At 37.7% G+C, this 22,857-nt stretch overlaps 3 protein-coding genes across 4 annotated transcripts; 1 reads left to right on the top strand and 2 right to left on the bottom strand.

Annotated features, from left to right (window-relative positions):
* Window positions 1-663: 663 nt before the first annotated feature.
* slc52a2 (solute carrier family 52 member 2) lies at window positions 664-7,745 on the bottom strand. Its single transcript, XM_067612328.1, has 4 exons — window positions 7,436-7,745; window positions 3,291-4,146; window positions 3,025-3,148; window positions 664-2,136 (listed from the first exon to the last, which is right to left on the bottom strand). The coding sequence occupies exons 1-4, from the start codon at window positions 7,566-7,568 to the stop codon at window positions 1,927-1,929; spliced, it is 1,323 nt and encodes a 440-aa protein (XP_067468429.1). The 5' UTR covers window positions 7,569-7,745; the 3' UTR covers window positions 664-1,926.
* Window positions 7,746-9,434: 1,689 nt separating this feature from the next.
* LOC137198446 (uncharacterized) lies at window positions 9,435-16,005 on the bottom strand. The gene is made up of 3 exons (XM_067612324.1): window positions 15,917-16,005; window positions 13,199-13,265; window positions 9,435-12,840 (listed from the first exon to the last, which is right to left on the bottom strand). Exons 2-3 carry the CDS (start codon window positions 13,257-13,259, stop codon window positions 10,268-10,270), a joined length of 2,634 nt encoding a protein of 877 aa, XP_067468425.1. The 5' UTR covers window positions 13,260-13,265; window positions 15,917-16,005; the 3' UTR covers window positions 9,435-10,267.
* Window positions 16,006-16,061: 56 nt separating this feature from the next.
* Window positions 16,062-22,631, top strand: fbxl6 (F-box and leucine-rich repeat protein 6). 2 transcript variants are annotated; one of them, XM_067612325.1, is made up of 10 exons: window positions 16,062-16,138; window positions 17,635-18,264; window positions 19,024-19,182; window positions 19,314-19,377; window positions 20,014-20,145; window positions 20,405-20,512; window positions 20,629-20,742; window positions 21,018-21,249; window positions 21,652-21,892; window positions 22,049-22,631. In XM_067612325.1, the coding sequence occupies exons 2-10, from the start codon at window positions 17,714-17,716 to the stop codon at window positions 22,176-22,178; spliced, it is 1,731 nt and encodes a 576-aa protein (XP_067468426.1). In that variant the 5' UTR covers window positions 16,062-16,138; window positions 17,635-17,713; the 3' UTR covers window positions 22,179-22,631. The 2 variants fall into 2 exon arrangements, with proteins under 2 accessions (XP_067468426.1, XP_067468427.1); XM_067612326.1 differs by having other exon boundaries at window positions 16,066-16,119.
* The last annotated feature ends 226 nt before the right edge of the window (window positions 22,632-22,857 follow it).

The following is a 22,857-nucleotide window of genomic DNA, read 5'->3' as shown; positions in this document are numbered from 1 at the left end:
TCAAAACAAGATAAAAATCTGAGCTACCAAAAATCAATTTGTACTAATTCAACTGATCAGTTCACTAATCATAAGGGATCATTGTTGGCAGCAGCCAGTTAGCTTAGCTTAGCATAAAAACTGGAAATAGGAGGAAACAGCTAGCCTGGCTCTGTCCAGAGGTAACAAAATAAGGCAAAATCATTTCTCCAAATGGGAAATTTTGGAATAAAACTAACAATGTCAGAGTGTAGTTTTTAATTGTATTTTAATATATAATTTTAATTATTTATTCTCTAAATTAAGAAATAAAACAATGTACCTCAGCAGATCAGTAATTTTCATTACACACATTACAATGAATGTAATGAATTTAAGTATCCTGTTCTTTTCTCCTTGTGGTTCAATGTGTTGATCACTGGATTCAACTCATGGTAACTGTGCTGATCAGAAATGCTAAACTAGTAATATTCTTTTCCTAATACCTACAAATCTAACGTATTTATATGTCCCTTTTTCCATAATCTGATAAATCCAGTGTTCATACCATACCTATAAAATATGATATATCAGTGCTTTTCAAAACTCATGCTGGGAACAGCACTAAGGTTAAATGAAGAGGCAAAACAGCCCCACCACTACTGATTGAGTATGTAAAAAAAAAAACAAAACAACAACTTTAGATCATTATCAACAAATCTTTATTGTTTACCACTGATATTTCAAACTACACTTAACAACAGTCTTCTGATGTCACAAACATGGTGTGTATGTCATGCTGAACACAAAGTATGCCTGACAATCAACTGAAAAAATCAACAAACAAATGGCTACATTTATACAAAAAAAGTTTTAAAAAGCACATCGATCACACACAGGTATTGGACATTATTGAATCCAATTACAAATCAGCATTAACATTGACGGATAAGTAATAACTGTTTAAAAAAGCAGGCTGTCCACTATAAAGTTAAGGCAAATTTCACAAACTCTTCTTCTGTAAACTCCTGAAGAGTTTAATAGTCAATACAGTAAATCTGATGTGCTGTAGCAGCATGGTTAATAAAACTGACTTTTAAAGGTAGTAGTGTATATCAAAGATACACATAATTACTTCAAATACTGAAATGACACAATCCCTTGTTTACCAGAAATGTTGCATTTGTTGTTTATTACTTTACTACTCCCAAAGCCTGATATTGTTCCCTTGAGGCGACACAGCATTATTGTATATGTGGAATGAATGAATAAACATCCCAAATGACTTGTAAATGCCATAAAATGTTTGTATAAAACATTTTATGTGTAAAAAAAAAATCATATTTAAGTGTAATCAAACGGATGAGGTAGCCATACATTTGAAAATAGCCACTGAAATTAAAAAATGAACACTGATTGCTTTTATGTTGAGATTGGATTGTAGTTAGGATCTAGGTGCCCACTGTTACTTCTGAATATGAATATTTCTTATTAATTAGACAGAGGAGCGACAAATGTGGTTGAATAAGTTAACGATTGTGTCCCTGAGTAAATAACTTCACATGATCCGTTGTAGTGGGAAAGAAATCCAACAGTAGCGTTTGTTGCTTTACTTGTAAACAACTTCAGCTACATAGAGATTCATTATAAATACCACACAAAGCACATTTGGTATTACTGCATCATATGCGTTTTACATCCCCTTGGCCAATGTGCAGCAACACAATGCTCCCATTATGAGGGAATGTTTTTACTTTCACAAACTCAGAGACCTCTAAATCTGAAGAGAATGCATCATCTGAGGCACGATAAGAAAGATGAGGTCAACAAAGATCTGATGCGTCATTCACGAACCCTCAAAGCAGGGTTCATAACAGTCATTTCCCATGAGGAATGAATGGGAGCTGTGTGTATAAAAAAACAAAACAAAAACAAATTAAAAAAAAAACTGAACATATCTAGGTCATGCTAACTGCAGTTATCCACGCAATCTTGTGCCCTGGAAAACACCTGATAGACGTTGACCAGGGGGAACATGGTGAGGGCCCCGATAAGAGAGCCAGCCTGTATAGAGATGCCGCACCACAGCAGGGCGGCGTGACCCGCTTCGTGAAGCAAAGTCCCAATCACCACCTTCAGATAGGAGAAGAGGCCGGTGAAAATAATGCAGGAGACGACCTGTAGAGGGCACAAACAAGTAGATGAAGTAAGTCAGACATAGAGAGCGTGAAGGAAATTAGACAACAGTGAAGCTTCTGTGTCGTGGAGCTCTGAGGTCTGTTCCAGGAGGAGGGGTCAGTGAAAGTTTTCTGAGATTTTGAGATAAGGGAAACACAGATCTTATCTGATCCAGTCGGTGTTAAAGATCATTGATTTACAGAGATTTACGCCTGGGAAGGAAGATCAAAACCCCAGTCAGGTATTATTTCGTTATCAGAGGACTATCTTTACTGCTGTCACCATTTTTATGCTCACTCAGGCATTTATCTGAACAGCGATCTCTGTCACACACACACAGGTTTCACCCTCAGCTCAGAATAAAATTTACTCTTTGCCCTACTGGTGTTTTTTTATTTATAGCACTGTGATGCAATTTAAATTAGTAAGACAGCTGGTCAGGTCACAAGAAATAATTCTCCTGCACTGAAACATAAAGCAGACATCTAAAAAACTTTAGATGTCTGCTTTATGTTTGGATAACCTGGACCGCTTTAACTGACGTTAAAAAAATGATTAAATGGCTTCCTGTATGCACAATCCACTGTCACACCAGGTCTCACACATAGTGTTTAAATGTATAATGTCTCCACACAGCCTGCAACCACAAACAAAAAAAAAATTATAGATAATGTTACTGTCTACAGCAGGGAAGAAAAAAATATTCAAGAACTTTGTAAATGAAATTCGGGACTTTTTAATACCTTCTACAACCTTTTTTGAGGAAAACTGAATGCTTCACTTTTTATCAAATGGAAAAAAAGGGTTTTAATATTGCTATCAACAACAAAACTCACATATGATATCAGCACTAGTACTGAAAAATTTGAAATGTGTATCACCACTCACCACTAATGCCACACCAGAGGGGTTTCCCAGGAGGGGAGGACAGGGGCTGAGTGCTGCTAAAGCCATTAGATATGCAGCAAATACTCCACCCGCTAAAGACAAAACACCCAGACCAGTGGAGGACCTGGAAGACAAAATGAGGCAGATCATAAAGGTTTATATAAGTCACAATGACCAAATGTAAAGAACAACTGACTGTGCTCTTATGAATATTTAAAAAGTTGTTTGACTCAAATAAAAGTACAAAAAGTGAAGTATTTTCTCACCTCATGACAAAAAACATAGCTAGAAAGCAAGCCAGGGGGTTTGCTATGTTGCCAAGCACCACAGAGAGGTGAAAGGTCATGGTGCCGTAGGGCAGACAGAAGAAACTCTGGACGGAAGGCAGGACCCCGTTGGTGAGGGCGTTGGACACCGCGAGCAGCATCAGCAGATAGATGTTGCGTTGTGTCCAAAACGTCTGAGGGGGTAACTGTTCCTCCATCTGCACCTGCTCCTCGGACACCGGTGTCCCTCCGTTGTGTAGCGGGTGAGTCTCCTCTCCGTTCTTTATCACCGCTGCGTTGTCAAACTCTTGCGGCGGAGCCTCTTGCTCCGACGCCGTCTGTCTTCGTGTCAAAGCCAGAAAGCTTAGGGCCGAGACTGACAGCATGATGAACAAGAACCAGAAAAAGTTCTCTGCCGGAAAGCTCTCTTTTAAATAGTTTGGCTGCACCGTGCCGTTCACGGTTTTACACTCCAGCTTGTTAACACCTTGTCCTAAAGCCACGATGCAAGGGAACAAGGCGCTTAAACCCTGACCGATGAAGAAAGTACGAATATACTGAGGGGGGTAGCGGAACATAAAAGGCAGGAAGGTGACGTTGGACGTACAGGACACGAAAGACAACACAAAGGTGAAGAGCAGGAAGGGCAGCGACCTTTCCTTTCCTGCTATTGTGACGGTGTGTGACCAGAAGACAGCTAGAAAAGCAGACGCCACCACCGCCAGCACCTGGATGCAGTGGATGACGACACGTTCGTTTAAACGTCCCGGAGCACAGTGGTGCGTGATGGTCACCGCTATCGGACCCAGGTTCCCAAACGCTATCAGCACTGAGAGGTAGGCAGGCAGGTTCCACTCTAAAACAAGAGAAAGCAATTATCAGTTATGGTTGAATGGGACGCTATATTTTAACATCTTAATATGACATGTGACCAGGCTTGAACTTACTTATTTTGAATTATCCAGCCAATATTTTACATTTTATGGTTCATATTGTATTCTGTGGATCCTCAAATGCATTGCTTTTCTTGTTCTATGCATGTATTTTATTGATTATTGATAACAGTGTAACAGTTTAAAGTGTATGACTGATTGTTGCAGCTTATAGTAAGAATAAATATTGAGTTTAATGCATGACTAAGGTCTATGACTAAAATGTCTTTTTCAATAAACTTACAGTACACTGACAGTGACAGGAGTTTTTTTTTACAGATATGCATTTGACAACATTAAGTAAGAAATTATAATTAATTAATTATAATTAAATTTACAAATAAGACAATTTTATGGAGAAACTGTCAGTAATGGGGATATGATAGCCACACCAGTAACGGCACTCATTGATAATTTTACTGTAGCCGTAATTGTCAAATACTTTCAGAGATTCAGCCTTGAAGACCAGGGGCCTGTTTCAGAAAGCAGGTTCAACAAACTCTGAGTCAAACCCTGAACTCTGAGTTGATGAACCCCGAGACAGGAAACTCAGAGTTTTTGGTTTCAGAACAGCTGATCAGAGTCAGTTCAATCAACTCTGAGTATGTTCACTCTGAGTTAAGCCCGTGCGTGATGAATTAAAAAAAAAAAGCCATCATCTACGAGTGACCATGGCAACGGGTAAATAAAAGGCAGAGCCAGCGGACTTAGAGATATGAATGCATGTGTGTGCGGGCGAGGCACATTTATCTTTAAAAAAAGATAAACGGGAAAAGTGTCAATAAGTTAACACAATAAAGTTTTATTCAGTGTTGTTCATTAATTCATCATTTAGCAGACTTACATTTCCTTAATGATGATAAAGTGGAATCTGACTGTGTATCAGGCTGCAGCTACATTATATTTTAAATATATTTGTTCAGCTTTAATCTGATGGACAAAACACAGGAAGCAGCAACTGAAGATGAGAAAAATAGTTAAAGATTTAAAACATATGTAGATCAAAGACATAGAGACATGACTGTAGCTCACAGTCTGATTAGTAATAATGTGTTTGGTGATTTGTATTTGAAAAGGCGTTGAGGTTAAAATACAGAATATTTAAAATTTTTAGACGTCTATTTGTATCTCAGCTCAACAGCATTCAGTGACTTTATTTCAGCTACTTCAACAAATGTAGTAAATTTAAACATTGTCACTGAAATACTGTTAAAACACGTTAAGATTAAGCTCCCTATTTAAAAATCTCATTGCTCCTGCTCACTCAACATATTAACATCTACAATATTGTAGGAATGATGTTCCATCAGTGCGACCAATCACATCATGAGTGATAGAGATAATTATTCATTGATCCCACGTGTCTAAAGCTTCATACCGATTGTTTAAATTGAAACTGAGATTACACATTATGTGCAATAAATATTTCAGCACAGAAGCTGCTCTAACAAACTAAGAACTGTGTTATAACAAAAGGACATGCAGAGGTTTTATTCTGAGCTGAGGATGAATTCACGCTGTTTAATATCTGAATGTGAGAGAAAAACCCGCTGTTCAAAGAAATGCCTGATGCACATGAAAGCCGAAACTTTAGAAAGTCCTTGAGTAACTAAACTAATATCCTACCAGGATTTAGATTCTGACAGACAGCAAACCTCCGTTTACGAATGAGCTTTGATACGGACTGAATGAATGAGGAAATGAAACAGCGTGTCTGGTTCTGTAAGAGGGAAGAGACAGAGAGAAACTCAGGGTCTGTTGAAGAAAACCTACCAACTGCCAACTGACCAAAAGTTTAATTTAGCTCTTTTTTCTGGAACTGAAAACTCAGAGTTTTCACTAAACTCGCTTTCTGAAACAGGCCCCAGTAAAAGACAACAGTCCGATTAGTCCGATTATTACATAGAGAGGTGTACCTTCAAGCTTTACTAAAAATACTGAACCCCCGAATACCAAAAAAGTAAAGTACAGTAGTAAATCACTTGACTGTTACATTTATACCTCATATAATGTTAGGATTATAGCCTAATCGATTACAATACAATGACAAAAAAAGTAATTTGAATTCATCTACCAATCATCTAATGGTAACAGTCACTATAAAAGTATCTAGATAATATCTTTATATTAAGTAAAAGTAGCAATACTATAATGTAAAAAATACACAGTTAAAGTGAAAAGTGTTATATTACTAATTACATATTACTTATTACATTACGACATATTATATTATTAGGGTTGAACAATTCATTGAAATTTTATCGAAATTGCTATATGGCCTACTGCAATATCCAAATGGGAGGAGGTGTAATATATCTTATATATATATGCACAATATACTAATATTTCAAGGGAGCCATGGGTGAGGAGAAGGGAGAGCAACTCTCACAGGTGCAGGCGCCTCTTCCTCTCCACCCATTAGAGATGCACCCATCTGATTCAGTCCTGATGCTGATACCTGGGCTTTGGATATCAGCCAATACAGGATATCAGTGTTTATTTAATAAGCTGTTATGCCTCACGGCGTGGAAGAGACTGGGATCATTCATTTATGTGTAAGGCAAAATCAGGCTTGACTTACACATTGCTATCCTAACTTTGTAAAGCAAAATGTAAGAAATAAATACACAGATATTAATTTACTGAATTGTTATTTATTAAAAATAATAATAACTGATAGCTGATCCAAGTATTTGAGTCAGTATCAGACCGATATCCGATATCAGTATCAGTGCATCTCTAATTAAAGTACAGTACTTGATTCCATCCCTGAGAAGAGGAAATATAATGTACTTTATTCTGTTTATTACTGTTTAAATCTGTTTAAATATTATATATACTATATTATATATTCATGCCAATTCAATGTAGTATTCAGTTTAAATGTGTTAAGCTAGCTGGCTAGCATTACTTGGCAGAGGCTAACATCGTCAAATTTGGGTTAAGCTTGAATAATAATAAGAAATAAGGGACCCAAAAGGTGTAAATATATTATAATAACTGGTGTGAAGTCACTCCAGTCACCAGCCACATGCTGGCAGGTAAAATATGAAAGAAGCTGGTAGATTTCAGACACAAAATAATGATTTACTATTGGGTGGCTGGTGAAACTGAACATTTATCTATCAGCGGCTGGTAGATGTTCACATTTTAAGAAGTTAATTTCCCACCCTGAGTAAACATGATATCATCTTAAGAAGTTACCGCACTGACCTTCGGGCAGCACATTGACAACCACCGGGAGCTCGACCCACAGACTGTTGACGGAAATCCAGGAGCCCACGGCGAACAGAGCCATCAGCCCGTGGGTCACCGCTTCACTGCTCCACCAGCTGCCGGACATCATGCCGCTCACTCCGGCAAAGAGGACAGAGAATACGCTGCTGAGCCGGACGCCTTTGTTTGGACAACACACCGACAATGTGTTACCCTCCACGCTGCAGTAACCTGAAGAATGGTGGACCCTTACGCAAAGTTCCCGCCCCCTTCGGATGCCTTCACGTACACTTCATAACTTCCCCTTCTCAACTTTATTGAAAACAGTCAAATAAAAACAAACAAAAAAAAAAAACCCCAGAAACAAATAAACAAGTTTGAGGAACAAAATAGGGGAAACGAAGTACCAGGGAATTCAAATATGACATAATAATATATTTTTTAAAAATTTTGGTTACGGGATTGTGCAATAAGCTTTTTTACATTCATTCAAAATAAATAACATGAAGAAAAAAATAACATTAATAATCAAGTAAAATAAGTCAATAGCTTTATGTTGTCAAAATAATTTGGGTCTTTGTTGCTTTTTTACTTTGCATCTTGATTAGAGAATTATAGAGCTCAATACCAGTTAGAAATAAGGTAAAGTTTGGTTTTCTATTAGTACATTTCATTTTATGCATAAGGAATTTGCCAAAAAAAAAAGATATATATATATATAAATAGTTGGATTAAAAAGCTAACTTTCCTGACCAGAGTTCTTCTCTAAATAAATTAAAATATTACTACCATAAAGCATGGCCATTTGACCAGTTTATCTAGATATAAAGTTTTGCATATCAATCCAAAATCATTTTTTGTCAATACTACAACTACAGTTTTACAGACGATTTGTTCTTTTATGAAAAGCACAAATTATACCCTGGATAAGTAGCCAACTCGTGTTGCTTCATATATACATATATTTTCATCCTTTTCATTCAAACATAGCGCATTTGCAGCATCCTTAGCAACTGTACCAAGCTCTTCCAATAAACTATTTCTATTATTCGTATGTTGGCTGTTCGACACAGTCCCACAAAACCAATTTCTGACCTTAACTGGAGGGTTATACCTAAACATAATTCACGACCCATCCTAAAATTACCCGGTTCTGCTCGTCGTTGCTGTGGACCCGTAGTTACTGCACTGTTCATGCTCAATCTACTATAAATTTCTGTATTCCCGAGAACCGTGAAGGCACCATCCTCGCAGAGCTCGCTGGTTGAATAAAAGGGGTGTGTTCGTTTCCTAACAAGCAGACAACTGATGCGGGCGGGATCTGAGAAACGCAAACTCGTTCGAAAGGTTTTTCCCCCTTAAAATATCAGACTAAGGACATTTATTTTACAGGTCTTTTCTTCAAGTGATTTAGAGATACTGAGTGGCTGTTAATATGTTTATGTTGTATGTGCTGACATAAGAAAACTATTTATGACTTAAAAAACAGGAAAGGCAAGTTTACTATCCATTGTTTCCCATACCATTGTCCAACTACCATAAGATCAAACCAAATAGCAAGTGTTCATGAGATTCACAGACCCCATCATCTCCTTTATGAGTCACAGGGGGTTTGGGTGCTCCCTTTTTGGCATTATATCTGAAAAATCATAAAGCTTTGACGTTTGGCACAGTGACCCCAATAAGCCCCCTTGGTTGCTATTTTCTTGAGCCCCTCCCAGTCAATGCTTTTATAAGCATGAACTCAGTGGCATTGCTGATGCCTGTGATGCAACCACACATGCCTTTCTAATATGAGAAACACAAGGTTATTGTGTGACTGACAACAAGCAAAATTCAGACTAATGGTGGAAAATAGAGACATGAACTTAAACTAAGGCTAGGCAGATTTTTTACAATGATCTCATATTGCTTATTACCAAAAACTTAATAACTACACATTAGACTACTCATTCCTCTTTTATCATAGAAGTTGACAATGTAAATACAAACAAAATATGAACAAAGAAGATATTTATTTGGTCAGTGGTTCATATAATATTTTTTAGTAAGCAATCGTTACAGACTGCCAACAGCATGATCAAAATGGGAACAATGGTGTATAAAAAAAGAATACAGCTGACTTTTTAGCAACAAAATCTTTCTAGAAAACTACTTACAATACAATGGCATGAAAATTAGTGAGCTATTTCATATAAAAAATATAAGAGCAACAAAATCGAACATAACCTTTTTCATTTAGTGGCGTAGAAAATACAGTTTGTATGTACAACACATATGGCAGCAGTTATACATTATATTTTGATTGTGTGGAAAGGCTTAGGTCATTGTACGTATTTTTGCTTAAAAGGACCAGTGTGTAAGATTTCGGGGTATCTATTGGCAGAAATAGAATATAATATTCATAAGTATGTTTCAATTAGTGTATAATCACCTGAGAATAAGAATCGTTTCGTTTTTGTTACCTTAGAATGAGCTCTTTGTAGTCACAGAGGGAGTGGGTGCTCTTCCGCGGAGCCCACCATGTTGCATTACCATGTTTCTACAGTAGCCCAGAACAGACAAACCAAACACTGGCTCTAGAGAGGGCCTTTTGTGCTTTTTCACAAGTTTCGCGGCCACTGTAGGTTCTCCTACCCGCTTGGGAGGGGTGTTCAGTTGGTTGAAATCTGCATACTCACCACTAGATGCCACTAAATCCTACACACTGGTCCTTTCATTTGTAAACACAGAATCATATGAGGAAGTCACATATTGACAAGATTTCCCTCCCCTGGCATTTATCACACTGTTCGACAGTATCACACTTTTCAGATGGAATTGAAGCTCTCATGTGCTGTTGCTCTCACTCTGAACAGTTGTATCATCTGTTGTGTCGTGGGACACAACAGATGATGGCTTTGCTTTTGTCTTTCTAGGGGCTAAAACAAGAGAGTACCCAGGTTTAACACGAGGAAGTGCGAGCTTCAGCTTCAACACCATGTCTGTTCTGTTGAGGAAAACACAATCCAAGTGTTGGTCTGTGTTGTTCAGAATCATCTTCTGGTACAGGATCTCACAGCGAACTGCTTCCCGTTTTTCAGCTCGGGGTTTTCCATCGAAACGTAGCAGCATTTTGTCGACATCCTGTTGTGATTTGCATGGCCCTCCATTTCTGTTCACAGTCGCTATTATGTAGTCCCTATCCATGTTCTCCTCACGCTCTTCTTGATCCGCATCCCGTCTCCAATATCCCCTTCCTGTCTTTTCCTTTTTACCGCCGTCAGTGTGGGAATTCTTTTTAGCTTGCCAATCAGATGAGTCATCAGAGCTATCATCAGATGAGCCAGACCTGCCATTATCTTCCAGAGAGCTATCCGAGTCTGAGGACAAGTGCTTCTGTGAGGAGCGCTTGGAAGACTTGTCAGGTCTTTTCTTCTTGTAAGGGTACTCGTGGCCAAAGGGATATTCTGCCATCAAGACAGAAAATGTGCAACTTACTAGTTGCAAACTCAAATCTGAAGAGGGGACTTGGGAAAATTTTCCTCCTGGTAGGAAATCCTTCAGGTGTTCCTCTGTGACGGCAGCAATCACCTTAATCATCCTCTTCAGACAAGCTCTGATTAGGTCTCTATTTGTGTGCCAATGACCACAGTAAGGAAAAATCCCATTAAATGTTTTCTCCTGCAATGGGAACTGCAGAAAAACATTCGTGGCCCCTTCCGGCTCCAGCAGTGTTGATGGATCTTTAGACCAATCAAGGAACTTTTGGTAGAGACAGAGCATGTACTGGCTGAAGAGCGAGTACTCTCCTCCACTTTTCAGAAGCTGCCAGTAAGGACCAAGGATTTTGCAGTAAACAATAGCCAGAACACACACAAAGCTCTGAATCACAGAATCACTAGCATCGGCAGCAACACTCTCCAGAATAACGTTTGGGCATTCGTCATTATTCAGTGACAGCAAATCAGAGAAGAAGAGAGCCACCTCTTTGTGATGGTGAATAAGACCGGCTGCAGCTTCAAAGTAGTTGTTGAATCGGTTTGACTCATTCACTGCAAGTCTGGAGGGATTGTTCTTTTCTTCACAGAAAGCCACCCAGTGTTTTCTGTAGTTTTGTGTATCAGGGGTGCGAGGGCTCAAAATGTCACAAGCCATGTGAATGTAGCGTGAAGTTGCACTTTCTGACAAATTCACAAAGTTACTGAATTTTGGCAGCCTATCACGGCCTAGTTTTTCTCCTGTTGACTGAGTGATCTCCTTCTCAAAGATCATAATCTGCTGCTCAATGGCATCATGCACGTCAACAAGGAAATTGGCGTTGTAGTGTAAAAACACCACAGGAGAGGCAAGTGAAATATCTTCACTAAATGATTCGAGTTTTTTCTCAAACTCTGCCATGGCTGGGTGCTCCTTGCATGTTAGAGTATACTGATTTTTGAGAAGATCCAAGGAAATTTGCTTGCAAGCTGTAGTTTTCCCACCGTACACACTTGATAGCTTTTGGACAGACAGCATTGCAATGTCAAGCAGGGTCAGGGATTCTCCTTTGTTATCTGGGGTTTCTTCTCCACTGTTGTTGGATGCATCCAAGTCCTCATCCTTTTCATCACGCACAGAGGGATGTTCCTTAAATACTACTTTCCTTACAACTCCTCTGTTCATCTCTGACTCCTCACTCTGTGAGATTTCATAGCTCTCATATTCTTCCTTGATTGTCACTTTTTCAATATTTACAAAGTCATCTCTTTTCATGCGTTTCTTCACAACGAATTTCCGTGCGTCAGGTTTTTTCCGCACCAGTTCAAATGGACTTTGGAGTAGATTTTCCATTGCTGCATTCCTCCTGTGCCTTCTTGTTTCATAATTGCGACAACACAGTTTTAACTTTTTTATCTTAGCCCTAAGGACTTTATATGCCTTCTGAATATCCCCATCCTTACAAAACTCAGGGTTGAAGTTTTTAAGCCAAGTAACTAATACGACTGGGGCAATTTTCTCCCTGAAGACAAAGTTGCTCAACTCGAGAATCAATCCATTTGTGACTTCAATTGATTGAGCTCGCTCTGAAAAATCCCTCATTTTCAAAAGATGTTCTCGTTCAACTCCAATGCTGTCACATATTGGGCCAACAAAGTTAAAGTTGACTTCTGATTCCAGGAAGGTAAGCCTTGCATCACTACCCAGACTCAATGTTGTTGCAATGCCTGTTTCAATCAAACGACGAAAGTCAGCTGACTGATGACTGGGGAAGATTTTCTTCAGCCATTCCACGACAGCAATCCATGGAAAATTATTGTCCTCTCTCAGAAGTCCAACTTGAATCAATAGTCTGTTTTGGCAAGGCGCCTTATCAAGCTCTAATCCTTCCCCCGATTGAGGACCAATGAAGTCTGCAACAAGTTTCCAATAGTAATCATCTCCTGAAAAACAGAAAAGTTAGCAAATGAGTAAAAAAATGTATGCTTTTCTGGTCAGGGTGGGTTGCAAATTGTACATGAAAGGATGGGTGGAGATGGGGACTGCTAAAAAAATGCGTGATTGTTTTGGATTACATTTATCTACTTAAGCTTTCATTACATGACAAGGTAACCACTAGTGAGACAAAGTTATCTAGAAGTTCAGAAATTATGCCACAATATACAAAAAAATAAGGAAAGAAGGAAAATCTTTTAGGGTATGAATTGTTCAGCAAGAAAGGTAATATATGGAGAATTAGTTCATAAGGTCAATTTAATTACAGCTTTACTAATGGGCCATTTTACTCTTTTTTAGACTTACTCAGATTAGCCTCAGTTACAGCTGCTTTTCCACAAAGAGAGAAATCTTCACCCTCCTCCATCGTAAACTGTTTTAAAGAGAGAGACAGTTAATAACCTTCAATCCTCGGCATCTGGAAGTATAACCATTTGAAGCAGAAAAAAATGTGTGCTGTCAAAATGCTCGCTTGTTACGACCAAATGGCATCCAGGTGAAGTAATACCTAAAATCAGGTCAAAACGGTTTAGTTCAATTGCGATTAGTGTTTTTTCATGACGGTTCACTATTGCTTTTATATTGACTGTGATTGTGCAATACAATTAAGGACAGCTATTGTTATATCAGCTTGCCATACCTCATGGGCTCATTTACTTTCATTTAATAAAAAAAAAACCAACAACAATAAACCCCCCACATCTGGAGACAAATACTCATTAAAAAGTATTAGGCAATCACAGAGAAACAATGCTATAATGGTGTTGAGCAAAACTGCATCAGGGCACTAATAAAAAGGTAATAAACATGAACAATTTCTTGTTATTTTCAGTCAATGTCTCACATATTGGAGACAGAATAGGAGTAATTGGCGTCTTAGAGAATACATCACTGAAGAAAAATGGCTCCCCTTAACACTAGGGAGTGGGCAAGTAGTAATAGTGATTAGGGCTGCAACTAACGATTAATCTGCTGATTATTTTCTTGATTAACCGGTTTATCTCTAAAATTTCAGAAAATAGTACAATCTTAAAATGTCTTATTTTGTCTGATCAACAAAAAGATATTGCATTTATTATCATGTATGACACAGAGAAGCTTCATATCTTCACATTTGCAAAGCTGCAACCATCAATATTAATTTATCTTAAAATGGTAAATTAGACGTTGCTGCATTGTATCTAAATATTTGAATAGTTATGTAAAATGTTTCAGCCAATTGTAGGTGGTGCTGTTGAATTATATTGTATTATGCTGTACTCTACTCTCACTGATATAAATGTGGTGGAGAAAATATTGGAAACACTTTTCAGTATAACACAATACAATTCAACAGCATCAAACCAAACCCTCAAAAATGACACATAAGTTGAATCAAAACATTTCTTCAATCTGCAGTGGTGGAAAGTAACTAAGTACGTTTACTCAAGTACTGTTCTGAGTACAGTTTTGAGGTACTTGTATTTTACTTGAGTATCTCCATTTTATGCTACTTTATACTTCCACTCTATGACATTTCAGAGTGAAATATTGTACTTTCTACTCCACTACATTTATTTGACAGCTTTAGTTACTTTTCAGATGAAGATTTGACACAATGGATAATATAACAAGCTTTTAAAGTACAACACATTGTTAAAGATGAAACCAGTGGTTTCCAACCTTTTTGGCGTCTTACAAAAAGCAGTGTGTAGTCGGGGTCACATTTCAGATGTCTATGAGTTGTTAACAGCTCCACCAAATTGTGATTTTTCCCTCTAAACTTCTCACATGGTTTCATTTCAATAAATGTTCAAATAATCCAATATTTCACCAAAAATCAAAGATGAGAGAAAAAGCCTAAAAACTGAAAACAGATTTGTGTATCAGAACTTTGTGTTTTCTTCTTTCCTCTCCAATTAATCATCTCACGACCCCTCAGATTTATCTGGTGACCCTTTGGAGGGCCTGACCCCTAGGTTAGGCACCATTAGACTAAACTAGCTAACTGTATATAAAGTAGTTGAAACTAGCTCCACCTCCAGCAGCTACAATAGTAACATGCTGCTCTAACACTGATGCTTCAGTATTAATAATCTAATGATGTCATATATAATAATATATCAGTCAGAGGGACCAGATGAGTATGTTTATTATAATACTCTAAGTTGTATTTCAAAGTGAATGAGCTGTGTTCTGACCTGGAGCACAAAAACAGCTAAAATGATGGGGACGTAGACAAAAAAAGCCATTTCCATATGTAAAAAAAACAAAACTTTCTGCACATTAAGTTATATTACACAGGGGCGTCTCCGCAAGTATTAACCAAGGAAAATAAGCCAAATCCATGCTTGACAAACGTGAGTTTTTACAATTCCTTATGACAATGAATTATTTTCCACCACGTTGGTAATTAGGTTCTTGATGTATTGTAGATCTAACGTTGATACAAACTCCTCTCTTGAGCATCTAGCAGTGATTATAGCCGAACTATCATGATTCTAAGTCAGACAAAACTTTTTTTGTACTCCACGTCGATCATAAAGCCTTGATCTAAAACGACTCAATGAGATAGATTGAGAAATGTAAACGTTATAGTGCTTTTATCCAGAAAACCTGCAGCTCCCCATTTACAGGGGATATTTGTTTGTATTTGTTTACAGGCCTACGATCCAGCGGCCAATGCGGTGTCTCCGTATAAATGTCTATGCCTTCTCCCACCACTCCTGGATATGCTAAAATACCTGTGCACACATAAGACCTAAGTATATATTTGTTGCTGTCTCATTAAAGTCAAATATACACAACAAGCCAAACGACCCCTGTGGTTAGCAGCCTGTAATTGTACGTTAAGCAGATATTTACAGAACTGAGTGCTAATGCTGCACTACATGCTAACATTAGCCATATGAGCAGCATGCTATCTGCAGGGGATACAGCAATCTAAAACTGCAGTAATCTGTGAATAACACCAGGCTGGAAAATCTATGCTGCAAAGTAAAAGTGTGCACGTAATGAAAATAAACTTTTAGTAGTAGTTCTTACCAAGAATCAGCACCGCCGTGAGACTGTAGATGCGTCCAGGCGTGAGACTCGTCTTCTTCACAACATTGGAACAGTGCGCTGGGCTGTGATTGGACAGCTTTACCAAAAGGCGGGTTGTTGTCGAAGTCTCCACCAATCGCAGTGCGGTTGTGAAATGCATTGTGGGTCTAACACAACTGGATGTTGAGAACTAGCAGCAGCAGGTAATAGATACAAGAACCGGTGAGTTTAAAATACTAAAATGTTTCATTTCTGAAAATTCCGGGTAGTAGTAACTGTTTTTTGTCAACGTGACCGTAATTGTGATTTTTCTGTAGCGCTATGCTGCATTTTGCCTCGTTAACTAACGCAGCTAACAGCTAACTGTAACATACCGAACAGCCAATGTAAAGCAATACACACTAACGTTAGGTAACAAATTGACGTTGTCATTGAAACGTCATTGAAAACGTTGCTGTATTATGTATGTAAATTATTTGATAGTGGGTTTTTTGTCAAGTTATTCAAATTAGTCGGCAAACGCTAGGATTTCTAGGATAGGTCTGGCTTTCCGTTTACAAACAATAGAGGATGCACACACAGCTTCCGGTAACGTTAGAAAACAAAACACTTTGGTAAACTATAACATGATTCTGAAGTACAAGTACAGAAGTATCAGCAAAATATACTGAAGATATCAGAAGTAAAGCTACTCATTACGCAGAATGTAAGCAGTATTTTAATGTTATTGGTCGAGGCTGAGCTAGTTTTAAACTCTTTAAATGCTGCTGTTGAGTTTAATCTACAATAATTCAACACATTATAGATGAACATGTGTTTTGTATGTGATAACTAGTTGTTACAAACATATTATGAGGGGTAAACCATCCACTATATTGTTAAAATCCAGAACTCTGACCAGATCACTAGATGCAAAAAGCAACCATTTACTTTCTGTTAAAGGGTGCATTTCATTCTTGTAATTTTAAGCATTTTCCACCCACTGATTTAGTGATTTTTGCAGTTAATATTGCTTACTACAGCTGCAGTCAATTAATAGATTTGTTGCCAACTATTAAATTAACAGCCAACTATTTTGATAAACTATTAATCATTTTGAATAATTTTTTAAGAAACAAATGTCCAAATTCTCTGGTTCCAACTTGTTCCAACAAATGTGAATATTTCCTGGTTTCTTTAGTTCGTTATGGCAGTATACTGAATTTTAAACTTTGGGTTGTGGACTGTTGTGGAGAGAACAAGACATGTTTGAGGAGGTCAACTTGGGCTTTGGGAAACTGTGTTCAACATTTTTCACAATCTTCTCACATTGCATAGACCAAACAAGGAAACTGATTAATCGAGAAAATAATCAAAAGATTAATCAGTAATGAAAATAATCGTTACTTGTAGCCATAGCTCCTTATCATGTACCTGAGGGAACCTGAGCTTGTGCTGGACTGAACTGGACTGTACAGATGTTCTTGATATTGTATCTAACCCCTGTAGTTCTTTGTTTGCTGCGAAAGCTTTTGTGTGACACCTACAATATACCTACAAACATCTGTACTTAAAGTCATGATCTGACATCATTGTAAGCTTCGGAAATGTAAATTTTGTTGTATTTATTTTCACCCCATCCACTTTGTTGCATTTCTTTTTGACATTCATATTTACACTCAGTAGATAAAAATCCCCCACACAGATACAGACTGATCTTATTCTGATTCTATTTTCAGGTGCTAATATGTCACTGCTGTGCCGATGTCAGGTTTACTTGGGATCAAGCTTGTGATAAAGACTACATAGCAGCACACAATGGATTCCACTGAAGCAGAAGTTGCACCCCACGGGGAAGGAAGTAAAGACACTGTACCAAGCACATCAAACGTATCTGATCAAGGACAACATGGACCAAAGTTGAATAAGGCATCTTTGAAGAGGAAATCTGGCACCGCTACAAATCATAAAGCTAAGAAGCATAAAAAGGCCAGAGTCAAAAGGTCTGCCCGACCTAGCTACACTGTCCACGAAGGGGAAGATATGCTTCTTGTCATATCTAGTAGTGCTTCACAGTATGGTGATTCAACCTGGGCTCCCAAAAAGAAGGGAAGCAAAAAAAAGAAACTAAGTAAAGGAAAGGGGAAAACTGTTCAGATTAAGAAAAAAAAGATAGTCCGTGCCAAGCCAAAACTGGCAAATAACACTAACAAAGATGCCAAAGTTGTCAAGGAAGAAGAGGACACGTCTTTGTTTGTGCCAGAGAAAGCAACAGACAACAGATGGGGTCAAAGTCTTCCTGAGGAGGTGCTAATCAATATTTTTCAGTTGGTGGTCATACAAGACGGTGCAGTGCCATTTCTGTGCAGGTAATAAACACAAGCTTGATTTGATGTACAGTATCTGTGAGAAGTTAATAAGTTCATGCTGTGACCTGCTTCAAATACAGTATATAGGACTGGTAGATACTGTATGTCAATATTGTAGTTTGATGAATTTGAGAAATTATCATTATGATATGATTCTATCATGTCATCGTTTCACAAAATTCTGCCTTCCAAATTAATGATTCCAGTCAAATTTTAATTAAAAAACCAGCCAAGTTTTACACATGAAAAGAGTTTGGTCTGATTCAATGCATAACAGTTTTACATGTGTCATTGCCTTGAACACCAATTTCATTATTTTTTATACAATTGTTGTAGCGCAATTAGAGCTTCTACTAACAATATTTTCTTAATCGTTTAAATTGCTGATTATATACTTTTTTATAAAGTGTCTTGTGTCTTATTTTGTCTGACCAATAGTCCAAAACTCAAACATATTCAATTTGCTATTATAAATGACCAAGAAAATCAGCACATTTTCACATTTCAGGAGCTGGAATTACTACATTTTTGACATTTTGACCAAAAGATTGATTAATGGATTATCAAAATTGTTGCTGATAAATCTTCTGTTAATCAACAAATCGTTTGAGCTCTAACTGTGTTGTAGCTCTAACATTAATATTATTTGTATCATTATATCGATTTCAACCATATAACCTATCAGAGTACTGTATAATTTGGGGACCATAAATAACATCCTGAACAATAGCACATGTTGCTGCTGTGTTTCTGCTGTAGGGTGGGGAGAGTTTGTCATCTGTGGAACATTGCTGCCTCCAGTCCGGTCCTGTGGCGCAAGGTGACTGTAGGTCACTGCTGGATTGCGCCAGGAAAAACCCAGCTGCCTAAAACAGAGGAAAAAATAAAGAACACTTTTAATTGGCTAGCACAGAACAGGTCAGTAAGATAAGTGTGGGGTTTTATGAAGAGGCCTGACATGTACATGATGTGAACTACGTCTTTCTCATATTTCAAATACCAGCACCATTTTGAAAATGAAATGATAAACAGACCCTCTTGTTTTCTAGACTCTCCCAGCTGCGAGACTTCTCTCTCTGTCACTGGACAAAGAATGCTAGCTATGCAGTGGATGTAAGTCATCAAGACTAGATATCTATCCTTTTAAACATTATTATTTTGTAGGCTATAGAACCCAAATGATTAACCGATTATTCGATCAGCATTAAATTAATTTGGCAACTATTTTGATAGTTGATTAATTGTCTTAGTAATCTTTAATACAAAGATGCCAAACATTTGCTGCGTTCAGCCTTTCAAATAGAAAGAGTACTAGGGAAATATGAGAACTTAAAGATTTTCTTTGTCATATATGAGAGTGAATTAAATATTTTTGGGGTGTTGGGACTGTTGGGATAAATCATTGTCTTTCCCTGTCCAAGACATCACCTTGGATGGGAAAATTATTTTTTACTTTTTTTTTCTTTTCTGACATTTTAGACAACAATATTAATCAAGAAAATAATCAGCAGATGAATCCATAATAATCATCTTAATAATGGTCATCTTGTGGTGCAGTCCTAATTGGCTCTATATTATTTCTTTCTTTATTTCTACATATTTTTGGGGAGAAAATAATTCATGTTATGGAAACATTGCCTGATAAATAACAAGTCGCACATTTTCCAAATCCTAAGAATTAAACCTTTTATCAGTGTATGCATTTTGTATTTACTATGTGTATTTTCTGTTTATGTTGTTGGGATTTAGGTTGTGTCGCAGTTCTGCCCTCACCTTCGCTCCCTCACGTTCTCCTACTGCACAGGCCTGACAGCGCGGGCTTTCCAGAGCCTCGGTCTGCACAGCCGGTCTCTGCAGAGCATAAATCTCCAGTATTCAGAGGTAGACCAGTTCAGTAAAAATGTTGATTTGTTTACCAGCATAGCAGCAGGTGCATCCTAAAATGTAAAAATCAGACACTGTCAACTACCTGACAGCTCCAGGTTAAGAACAGAACAGGAACTCAAAATTATGTCAGCATTTTGTCCAAATATTCAATGATATACCAGCCACAGCCAGTATTTCCCAGCAGGTGTTCATTTACCCCCTAGGTATGGTTCCATATAGTGTTGTACATTTGTAAAAAAAAATTTCACTGCAGTTTCAGGTTGAAGGTCTCCTGGAATACCTTGAAAATCATGGGAGTCAGATCAGGCAAATCTTGTTCACTCATGGACTAAAGAATGACAGACTTCTGACTGCTATCACCGTAAGCCCCTTTTTCTCTCTTTCTCTGTTATTTTTTAATGTATACATAACATACAGTTCAAGTCAGTGAGCACAAATGAACTTGGTACACATCGCTTGTTGAATTTGTTTTTTCAGAGGGGATGCTGTCCTGATTTGGAGTTTTTGGAGGTCAACACAAAGCTTGACAGTAAAGACTGCGAATTTCCCGTATGCATCCAGGCACTACAGATAGCATGCCCTAAACTCAAGGTAAAAAAAAATCTTCTCTGTGCTAAAATGAAATGATGACTGTGAGTTAGTTTTATCTGTCACTGTAATGCCCTTGCTTTGGAAGTGCAGCACTGCTAAATGAAGAAAATGGTCATTATGAATAATTAATTTTGCAACTCTAATGTACATATAGTATGAATTGTTATTCTGTCTTCACTGTCTTTCGCTCAGTGTGTCAGTATGAATCAGTATAATAAGTATGTGTGTACTGTGTTCACCTATGAAACTTGTACATCCATTGTACTTCCCATTAGACCTTCCGGATGCTGAATGTCAGACCTCTTCATAAGACAATGCGTAATGGTGCTGAACTAACATCAGGCTTCCCGTTACTGGAGGAACTATGTATCGCAACCACGTCTTATTCCTACATGACCGACAAAGATTTGTTGGACATTCTGTTCGGCTCCACCAAGTTGCGGGTGCTGGACCTGCGAGGCTGTTCTCGAATCACACCAGCTGGTCTTGCAACATTACCTTGTCTTGGTAGGCCTAACTCACGAGATTTATTATGTTTACGATTTACTTTATGAGCCTTGGTAAAATTTTAGTTAATTGGGGTAAAGGTGTTTTTAGTGTATTTTAGATATTTTTGTTTAAGTCTGATTTAAAATGGGACCTAATGGGAGCTAATACTTTACTTACTCATACTCATATCTAATATTTAAGCATTTATGATGGCCTAAGAATTTATTGGAGGCATAGAAATACTTATTTTTAATCTGTTTTGTAAAGCTTAATATCTTTGAGCACTTGTATAAAGGTTTAGTAATTATTTTGAATTTACTAATAATCTACCCAGCTGTGTGCTTAATATCAGTGGTCTGTATTTGCATCCAAAACCCATTTGTTAATCAACTCTACCCTTTTCTGTTTGTGATCCGGCAGAGCTTGAGTGTCTGTTCTGGGGACAATATTTCAGCAGCCATATTGGGTTATCACCTAAGAAGGGACTTCACATGGTGACCCAAAAGTGGAACCAGACACTGCAACAGCTTGACATCGCTAATCAGCTCTTCTCTGAGGAGGACTTGGAGATAGCAATGAGTTACCTTGCTCAGGCAACAAATGCAGACACCCTACGTTCACTCAACCTGAGTGGGACCAGGATCACGCCACCTGCCCTAAGGTACCAAGCTTACAGTTTTCCCCCTTAACTCCAAGTCCAAACAATCTAATAAACTATGAACCAACACTTTCGGGAATAAATGCTTTTAAGAGACAATCTCTATGTATAAAACTAAGCATGATTCAAACATTGTTGTGTCTTTACTGGATTTTGCAGGTCAGTCATCGGCCAAATGACTGCTCTTAGCTACCTCAACCTTTCATCCTGCCGTTATCTTCCAAGAGGGATGAAGAGAGTTTACCGTGGCCAGGAGGACATATGCCAGCTGCTGGACAAAATGGAGTAGTTCTGATGTTAATTTGGTTCAGAAATTGAAGCCTGAACTACAAGGCATACCTTACTGTCTTAAAATATGCCTCTATTTGGATTATGTTGTTCATGTAATGTGGGTATTTTACCCTTCATGAAAAAACACTCCTGACTGTTGCAAGAAAGCAGAAACAAAGGGTTTGAAATTCAGTGAGAATATATTAATGTCAATTAATAATCAGTAAACGCACTGTCTACATGTAGCTTAGGGGTCACGTTGACATGTTGAATTTTGGTTATATGTATATATGACTCTTGTAAGAATCTCAAATGTAAACCTACAGTGACACTCAGTGTGTGTACTAGGATTACTTGGATGTAATTTCTTGCTTATTTTATACATTCTTTTTTTATATTGAAAATAATTCCAGACAAAAATTTTTCAATAAATAATTGAAAATGAAAATAAATGCTCAACATTTCACTCTAATGTTGTCTTATACTTTCCTACCACTAGAGAGTGCTGTAATCTCAAGTTAAATTTACAGTGACCAAATGGAGTCTGTCTTGTTGGGTTCATGTAGTTGTTTAGGACATTCAGTAATTTAACTTGATTTCATGTGAGAAACCCATTTCATGCACTTGTTTGAAACTATTTTATTCACATTTAATTAGCTTCATTGTTGTTGCATTGGAAATAGTAAGGGTGCTTTAGG

Source organism: Thunnus thynnus, chromosome 15 (genome assembly GCF_963924715.1).
Source record: "Thunnus thynnus chromosome 15, fThuThy2.1, whole genome shotgun sequence".
Taxonomy (NCBI): domain Eukaryota; kingdom Metazoa; phylum Chordata; class Actinopteri; order Scombriformes; family Scombridae; genus Thunnus; species Thunnus thynnus.
Note: the sequence above shows the minus strand (reverse complement) of the source record. Positions and strands in the feature narration are given on the sequence as shown.